The sequence below is a fragment of the Acyrthosiphon pisum genome, chromosome X (assembly GCF_005508785.2).
Source record: "Acyrthosiphon pisum isolate AL4f chromosome X, pea_aphid_22Mar2018_4r6ur, whole genome shotgun sequence".
NCBI classification, from domain to species: domain Eukaryota; kingdom Metazoa; phylum Arthropoda; class Insecta; order Hemiptera; family Aphididae; genus Acyrthosiphon; species Acyrthosiphon pisum.
The window spans coordinates 129303161-129312622 of NC_042493.1; the positions used below are offsets into that span (position 1 = coordinate 129303161).

The 9462-nt window shown below is 29.2% G+C and overlaps 2 protein-coding genes across 2 annotated transcripts; both read left to right on the forward strand.

Annotated features, from left to right (window-relative positions):
- The first annotated feature begins 1218 nt into the window (after window positions 1-1218).
- LOC107884660 lies at window positions 1219-3028 on the forward strand. Its single transcript, XM_029485802.1, has 3 exons — window positions 1219-1676; window positions 1913-2091; window positions 2771-3028. The coding sequence occupies exons 1-3, from the start codon at window positions 1421-1423 to the stop codon at window positions 2975-2977; spliced, it is 642 nt and encodes a 213-aa protein (XP_029341662.1). The 5' UTR covers window positions 1219-1420; the 3' UTR covers window positions 2978-3028.
- Window positions 3029-3667: 639 nt separating this feature from the next.
- Window positions 3668-5299, forward strand: LOC115033251. Its single transcript, XM_029485510.1, has 3 exons — window positions 3668-3693; window positions 4350-4640; window positions 4827-5299. The coding sequence occupies exons 1-3, from the start codon at window positions 3668-3670 to the stop codon at window positions 5008-5010; spliced, it is 501 nt and encodes a 166-aa protein (XP_029341370.1). The 3' UTR covers window positions 5011-5299.
- The last annotated feature ends 4163 nt before the right edge of the window (window positions 5300-9462 follow it).

Genomic DNA, 9462 nt, shown 5'->3' on the forward strand with positions numbered 1-9462 from the left:
GGTTTATGAAAAAATAAAATTAATAAAAATAATGTAATATGATATAATTTTATTGGACTATTAATTGACTATACTATACTATACTATGATATAATATAATTATTTATTACTACATAACATAACAAATTTTGTTTTACAACAATTACACAAAGTACACAAAATAGGTAATGTCCATTTCATGAAAATGGATGTCCATATAATGTATTTTCGTCAAAATTCACGATCTGGACAAATTTCACTATCTGGATATCCAGTTCATGAAATGAGTGGTTTCACTATGTGGATGCGACATATATATATATATTTTTGGGGAGTTGTTTTTGGCGCAAATTAAATGCGGCCGTTTTTTCACTGTATATTATGATGCTGCACAAGTGACGTTAAATTTAATTACAACTGCAAGACGTAATAATTAAAATATTTGGATCAACGAATAATCTAAGTGTTTATAAAATATACGACTTAACTAGGTTATTTTCTAATTCCAAAATATTGCTGATCGAAATATTCTTAGTACAAATAATTAATTTAAGATATCACCTGGCGGAGGTGCTAACACTATAGCTTTATAAAATCCCGCCTGAAAATTGGCCATTGAGGAATCTCCTATAGATTTTCTCTATATTCTACATAGAGAATTCTCTCTACTTTTCTTATCCCTTACGATAAATCCATAAGTGGTTTCGTTCCACAGTCCATGGGGGTACTACATGAATAACCGTGTATTTGTAGCTGTATTCTTGGCAAAACACGTATTACATCATCTAGCTGGCCTGTTCTATGATCGATGTAGTGTTTTCGTTAATCCTATAATTCTGTCATAGTGTCAAATCAGACTATTAAGAACTACTACGCTCGAGGACCTTCCCACTGTATATATTTTACCCTTGCGTCGAAATTCTCTGCAGTTGGCCTTTTTGCCATCTGTGATCTACACCGAAATGTTATAATATTGTTAATAATAACTATTTGCTTTCCCAAGAGCCGGTTATATCATAAGACGATCTTTAATATTATAATTATATCTATGGAAAAGTAGCCCCGTCCGTAGCAATAATGATTTAAACAATTACAACTTGTAACGCTTCAATCGTTAAAATGAGAAAAACGTACCTAACAATAAAAAATACAAAATAGACATACCGTGCTATAAAAATTCGCGCGTTTCTATAACACCTATGGAAATATTATAATGAATTAATTTTATTGCAGACAATTTTCAATTTACTGATTTACGTTGTGCGGAGTGTGGACGATAACAAAATAACCCAGAATACGTTGGCCTAGAACCGCTGGAATAGATATTGTTGGTGTATTCTATTATATTTACACCGCAGTGTACAGTACTGGCAGACTCGTCGAAAAAGAATAACCGCGTGCGAATTGTGAAGGTAATAAATATAAATTATAACAATTCCACATGGACAACGACAGAGGCACGTCCGATTTAAAAGCACCGGTGTTCGACATGGAGTCGGAGCGGTCCAAATCAGATATAAGCGCTGACGAAACACGTTCTTCCAGCGTTGATGACACTTGCATAGACGATATATTATTCGATTCGACTGGTTCCGATGTGTCCGAAGACGAGTCTCCAGAATTTCATCATAACGACCAGAGATATGACACGACGGAACTTAACTATAACACTATGACTTGCGTAATAGACGACAAAGGTAAAAAAACGTATGTTTAAAGTGTAGGGACTAATGCGCATTTTGTGTATTGATATTTGATATCCTGTCAATGCGACTATATCTATACATATAGATTCTTTTTTCTTATACGAATTAAATAAAACACAAGATAATAATTATATTCTAAGTCATTTTTTATGTTAACAAAATTACTATTCACCACAATTGTATAGTTAAAAACTTTATACTAATCGTATATCCGCGTCTATTTTCAGGTGTAGTGAAAAGCTGCGTACCTGTAGAACAGTATCTACCAAACGACGAAAAAATGGAATTAATTACAAGCGACATAACCACAATAGAAAATCATTTGAGATCGTTTTTAGGTAATCATTTTGTGCACTTTGATTTCGATTCCAGAGATCCAATCCTATACCTAATTGATGTAATAAAGGTATGTTATTAATCTACTTTAATGTTATACTAGCTGACACGGCAATGCTTTGCTATTGTTAGGTTTTTGAGATTGTTCAACTCTTTTGGGTGTAAACGCTGTGGAAGCAATGTCTTTTTAAGTATCTATTATATTTTAATTTAGAGCCATCCCGACCGGCGTTGTCCGTGAGATTCGCTTCTGATTATGTGAGCAGCCTGGGTGAGAATCTTGATAGATAGATAGATAGATCACAGACCCTTTAACTCTAAAGTATCAAAAAATGCAAAAAATCGGTCCACCGAAACCGTGGTTCGAACTCTTTATATTCAGTACTAAAATACACAGGCTTATAGCATTAATAATAAGAATATTGAATTATATTTATTAAAATCAATATAGAAACTATTTGTAAACAAAAATGTCCATCGTAAATTTCACTATTTGAGAACCTCCCCGGGTTGGACCTCTTATTTACCTTTTTTTGAAAAAAAAAATGTAGCCTATCTTTATCCCGAAGGTCTAATCTATCTCTGTACTAAATTGCATCGCAATCGGATGAACGGTTTAGGCATGCATAAAGGACATAGCTAGGCAGGTAGAAACATTTTTGTCTTTTATATACCTATATATACATATTATCGCAATATTGCAAATATGTGCCTCCAGTGCCTGACATATTTTACATTTATACTTTTAGAAAGCCATATCAGAATTGGATGATTATTGGAATGGTCACTACTTGGTGACAAAGGAGTTAAACAGACAAATCAATGAGTTAAACCATTCTAATACTGGTCTGTGTCATATGAACCAAGAAGTTGCAAATCTGTATTCTATTTATGTTGACACTAAATTCAGGCAAGTGTATCTATATAATATAAGACACCTAAGGTTTTTCTTTTAAAAATTTAAAACAAAATATAATAAGTAGTTATTTTTATTGTTTGTAAAAGTAAAAACTAAAAAATGCATTACCTATACCTATTGTAAATGGCAAGGATGTATCCTAATGATTTGTTTCACTCAAATACATACCGATTTAAAAACAAAATAATATTTCGATCTTAACATCTTAATTTCCACTCTTGGTTTTCGTGGACAAAAACAAATTCAATTAATTTAACGACAAAAATCCTCAAACAACCGAAATATTCTAAATTGCACATTTTGTCTTTTGAGATACTTCCATTTATTATTCGCACTTTTAAAATCGATATTGTTTTTAAATGGTAGCATGCACAATCTTTTTGTATGCATATGGTATATACTTAATCAAAAGTTTTTTTTTTTTTTTTAACAGTAGACGTTTTATTTAATACTGTTAGCTATTTATCATAGTAATTTATTGTCGGCCTGTTTGATGTTTTTAAACTCATGCCATAAATTGCACATTGTTTTTGGTACCAAAGATCGTAATTAATTTTGATAAATAATGTGTTTTAATAGAGTGTGGTTTTATTAAAGAACGTATTAGAAATTTTATTAAACTGCATACAATTTTAATCAAATCATGAATACATTTTTAGTGTTTACTTAAAATGTTTGATATCTAACTTAATTACTTTAATCATTCTATTAGTTTTGTTAACGAACTATGGTGTGTATCCCAGCCAGCATTTTGTAACTATAATATTATAATAGTACTATAATAACGTTTTTATTCGTGATTATAATGTTATAATATATTAAACAAAAAATTGCTGTCTGGGTATAACGCTTGAGCACGATACTTGTTCTGATTTATTTGTTTTTGTCCTCATTTGTGTTATCATTTTTTAAACGGTGTGTAATATTATGAGTTGCTTTATATATTATCAATATAAATTAAAGAGTGTTTACCCATTATATAAAAACTATACAGGTACATATAACAGACCTAAATTATTTAATTTATTAGAACTATTTTAAATGTAATTACTTTTAAAAGCTGTGGATTCAATTTTTTACGCAAACTTTCTCAGTCAATCTATTACTTATTGAACTGGCATAACAAATTAGTATTTCTGACAGAACTGGATGCTTTTCAAAAATTCTGTACTTATATATTTTTGAAGTCTAATGGGTAATACTTAGTTGATAACAGTTTATAACTGCTCATATTTTTCGATGTGCAGTAACTAAAATTAAAGCAAAATAATATTATACCGCAGTGTAACATAATTATTAGTCATTACCTACACTACTTTCCATCACTTCTTGATTAAAAACTAATTTTATTATACTTCGTCTTATATTTTATTATACAGTTGCATTTACATTTGTGTTCGTTGTTACAGATTGCAATGTTTGTTAACATATCGGAAAAATGAATTGGTCTCATTTGACAAGAGCGAAGAATTTCTAATGAAGTTAGCTAATTCGAAGCCATCTGATGGACCAGTTTTTAAAAGTTTCACGAGAGTTTTTGAAAGTACCACGAGAGTTTTTGAAAGTACTACGAGAGTTTCTGAAAGTATCACGTTAGATTCTGAAAGTGTCACGTCATATTCGTGTTCGGACAGTAGATCAGAATTTTGGATTGATGATGACAAATATGATGGCTGTGAAAGCCTCTTTAACACAGATATGTAAGCTTGGTCTTTCATAAATATAAAAACACGTGCAGTGTGTGTCAGTACACGCAACAGAAATAAATACTTAAATAAATATTTAACTTTGATTGGAATTAAAATTATAAAATCGAACGTCACCGAACGTCACCTATGTTTTCTGGCGTCACTAATGTACCTACTCTTGTGTCTTGTCCTTTGCAGTGTCGACGCGGACGTGGCGGCGAATGAATCTATCGTGAAAACTCGTCGTCTCATCTACGACGCACGAAACAGGCGAATCCAACTCATGATCTTCTCGATCATCATAATCCTGTGGTTTGTTTACGGCATTGCGATGTGGAGAACTACAACAAGTGTGTGTTCGAGTTCAGTCTCCGGTCCATAAACGGAACGTCGCCGACGTGATTCTCGTGACATGGAAATTTTTCATCCCTTTCCCCTACAAAATTATTTTTTTTTGTTTATTTAGGTTTTTTTTTTTGCATAACTATACATAGATATTTGTTAGGTATAGGTACCTATTTTCATTTTTTCCGTCAAATACGGGGATGACGTTTCGATGATAGCTAGTTTGAATTGAAAGCCTTCTATATATCATGCTCACTCATCAAAATCAATGACATTCCAAACAAATATAATTCAATTACTTACCTATATACTATAATAATAATATATACGAGTACCTGTAACAAATATTTTTTTCTTTTTTTTTTTTTATTATTATTATTTTTATGTACATTTTTAATGATGTATTATTACTATTTTTATTTGACATAATTTAGAACGAATAACTATTTGCAATAAATGAAAACCCTTATAAACGCTTATAAATTATCATCATCATAATATATACATGTATAGGCTATTTATCAAACAAGGCATTTGTTTGATAAATTTTATTTGATCGTTTCGATTCCTCTTTTATGTCTAGTTTATTTCTGCTTTTATTTATGCTAACCTGTTGTACTTTAGTGTGACAAACAGTTGCTCATGCAGTCATACTATGTATTGATGTATTTTAAGTTAAAAAAAAATTGTGAAACATGTCTGTATAATATAATTATATAATATCGAACAACGTGCATGTTAAGGTACTCCGTATTTGAATCAATATCTTTGTCAATTTATAAGTATGCCTGGTAGTTTTCAATATGTTATTTTTTTAATCATCAAATAATTATTCATATATTATTAAATTATTCATTATTTGTTTTATACTTCGCATGTTAACAATTAAGTTTAAACATTATATATATGGCATATTACAATACGCGTGAACACTTAATAATATAATATTGTTATTAAACCGGGTAAATATAAGTATATTGCAAATTTTTTTATTATGTACTCTCGTGTAAACCCGTAAGTGTAATATTAATTGTATTTAAATATAAATAAATAGTGATAACATAATAGTTTTACATTATACGAACACTGCGACGATATTGGCGTTCAGGCAATAAGATTTTTTTACGTAAAATGTTTTTAATCTTTATTCGGTAAAATTAAGAGATTGTTTTACCCAAATCAGGATCTGATTAAGGACTTCACTGGCAGTAGAATAAGGTGGTTTTGGCGCCCTTCCGGTGTATTAGGAGGTGGAGGTTCTAGGAGGCACTTAAAAATGTATAAACTACAAACTTTTATTGTTTAAAATAAAATGTATGTCATATTTTATAGGATATTATACAAAAGAAATAAAAATGTTCAAATTTCTCAATGTACCTACTGATAATTTATTAAAATATACAATATGAAAACATTATTTTTGGTATACATAAATATTTTCTTGAAAAATTACACCTTTCTTTCTTGATTTTGAGGAGCCAATATTAACTTTGTACTTTATACTTTATTAAGCTATATTAATATTTTGAATTATAAATTTTAAATTTTTTTAGCATTCTTTCAATCTGGAAATAGTAGTATGCATGGAAAAAAAATGGAAAAAAATCATTGTAAAGTGGGTGTTGCTCTGTTGTAAAGTAGGTAGGAAACAAGTGGGTCACTGTAATGGATGGCATTAAATTTGAATTCATTGATATAATATCATTGTATGAGAAATATGATTCTGAGCAAAGTCAGTCAGAGATATTACGAAGTATATATTTTGAAGATATTATTGTGCATAAAATAATTTATATATAACCTATTTACGTCGAACCTTGTTTTAAATTTTCAATCCTTAGCTATAAAAGTTGAACATTGTATACAATTTTAACTACAAAATAATTATTAAATTTAAATTTTATAAATTTTGTCAAAATTCCAATCTTAAATGCTTAAACCGCTACATGTGAGATCTAGTAAATATCCAGTGTTGTAAAAATATAAACTTCAAACGCTCGTAAAAATTTAATTTGATTAGTTTGTAGACATGTTTTTCTTTTTTTTGATACAGGTATACAAACTTGAATAATCTTGAATTACATTTTCAAACCTTAGATTTAAAAAGAAAAATTTTTATGAATTCTCAATTTAAAATAATATGCTAATTTTCATGATTTCTCCGTATTTTGTCAAGAATTGAACTTTAAATGCTTATAAAAAAAAAAAACTGCGACTAGATTTTTAATATTTTTTAATATCATTGTAACAATAAAGTAGGGGGCTTGTATTAAATTTTCACCCTTTTTTACCCAACAAATAAAGATTTATTGACATTCATAGAAAAAATGACTAATAATATGGGAAACTGAAAATATTCCTAAACAGTAAATATTTTGAACATTTTATCGTGTAAAGAAAAAGCAAATAAACATCCGGTGAAAATGTCATCTATATTCAATAATTTGTTTTAGAGTTACACCAAAAACAAAAATCGATTTATATCGATATCTTTGTATTTTTAAATTGAAATAGGTATTCGTAGATCGTACTCGATATAATAAGCAATAATTAATAACGATTAACGACAGGACGACAAAGAATAACTAATAACATTTCAGTGATTATTTTTTTTTCAGTCAATGCTCTATAGTGCAGTTATACCTACTGTATAGCCACAAAATAAAGAAAGGAATAAAATATAAAAAAAAAATAATCTCATCTCCGCTAGGTATATACATTAATACATTAATTAATGATTACTTATTGATACATAATGTAATAATATAATATAATGTTCTGAACTAATTTTATTGTCCTGTTTATTGCAACCGGTTGGATTATTAAATTAATTGTTTTTATTCATTTAGAGTCGTTACCCACTACCCACTGTGGTCCATGACCACCCACCTAATTATAAGGTTTATCTGTCGTAGCCATTTCGTGAAATCGATCTTTTCATGAAATGGAAACGGATATTTTACACTTCATGAAATTCGAAATGGTCTCTTTTTCATGAAATGGTCACTCGAATTCAACATCGTGTAATTTATTTCACAATCTGGTCACCTACATCCATTATTATTTATTTAATGTATTTATTAAGTATACTTATGTATGACTTATACAATACCATAGGTATAGATTATATTAAATAGATAAATTTAATTTATATTATTACCTATACAAAGTATATATTTTATAACTATTTATATCATATTAATATATTTTTCTTATTATAATTTTTTTTTTTTATTTATTAGAACATTTATTAGAACATTTATTAGAACACAAATTAAATAACTATAGTTCTTGCATAAGGATTAACATGATAGTACACTAAACGTAATTAACGAGTTGTGTCCCGACTACATTTCTGGTACACGAGTTGTGTCCCGTTGATAAAAGTAGGGTACCTATACGAGTTGTGTCCCGACAGTTTTATTAAGTTTTATACAAGTTATGTGCTGATAAACTCAAATCGATTGTTTACACAAGAATACAATTATGTTGTCTTGTCAGTTGAAATAAAAACGTTTTTATAATTTCAAACAAAGTCGATTCTGTCCATTATTATTATCGTGTGGAGAAAATGTGTGTATTGTGTATAGAGCTACAACTATTGTCGTTGTACATTTTTACCAGTCTATCTTGATTATTTGACATATGCTATATTAAGATAGGTAACGAACTCTATTATATACATCATATGCGGAATTTCCGTTTGAATTTTCGACGGGATTCGATTAAATAGTAATACAATATTATAAGAATAATTGCTAGTCAGTCAAACATCATCCGTTCACTATGGAGCAAATCATATTGTATCAATAAGTAATCATTAATTAATGTATATCTATACCTAGTGGAGATGAGATAATTATTATATTTTTAAATGCTTTTTTTTAACTCGCAATGTTTCATTCATTTCTGTTGTCATCAAATCTTGCGAGTTCAATTTAAGTCACTTCTACATGACCTAGGAGGCTCAAATTTTGTATGGAGGTCTAGAGTCGGTGACAATATATGACCCACTTGTCAATTCTTGACCTGGACAACCAGGTGACCGATGACGGGTGTACCTGGAGGTCATCTTCAGAGGCGCAACAAATAGTGTATATTTATTAGGTGAATATTATAGATAAAAATAGGATATTAATAATATCACCGAGATACAGAACAATATTATTATAGATAGGTACTCGTGTTTCAATATTTAATCATGTTATACTAGTTCGTGAAGCATTAAAGAAACTCTTCAATAATTTCTACGGTGAGTTGTTGACTATTATAATTATATTAATTTTAGATTCTGAGTGGAACGATGAATGTATTGATTTTACAATGATGTGTGTTTTTTTTTTTATTTTTTTTTTTATTTTTTATTTTTTTTTGTGTCTGTCATCACGTTTTAGGACAGTAAAAGTGCTTGGATTTTCTTCAACAGTACTTTTTCTGATAGGAAAGTGAATCTAGTTGGTACTTTGGGGGGTCAAAAGTAAATTTTTCC

What these genes read in the sequence shown, in the direction of transcription:
- LOC115033251 (XM_029485510.1), top strand. Translation starts at nt 3,668, where the DNA reads ATGGTGTGTATCCCAGCCAGCATTTT. An exon ending in TGTATCCCAGCCAGCATTTT is followed by an intron (nt 3,694 to 4,349) that starts GTAACTATAATA and finishes TCGTTGTTACAG; the next exon opens with ATTGCAATGTTTGTTAACAT. An exon ending in AGCCTCTTTAACACAGATAT is followed by an intron (nt 4,641 to 4,826) that starts GTAAGCTTGGTC and finishes TGTCCTTTGCAG; the next exon opens with TGTCGACGCGGACGTGGCGG.
- LOC107884660 (XM_029485802.1), top strand. Translation starts at nt 1,421, where the DNA reads ATGGACAACGACAGAGGCACGTCCGATTTAAAAGCACCGGTGTTCGAC. An exon ending in TTGCGTAATAGACGACAAAG is followed by an intron (nt 1,677 to 1,912) that starts GTAAAAAAACGT and finishes GTCTATTTTCAG; the next exon opens with GTGTAGTGAAAAGCTGCGTA. An exon ending in ACCTAATTGATGTAATAAAG is followed by an intron (nt 2,092 to 2,770) that starts GTATGTTATTAA and finishes TTATACTTTTAG; the next exon opens with AAAGCCATATCAGAATTGGA.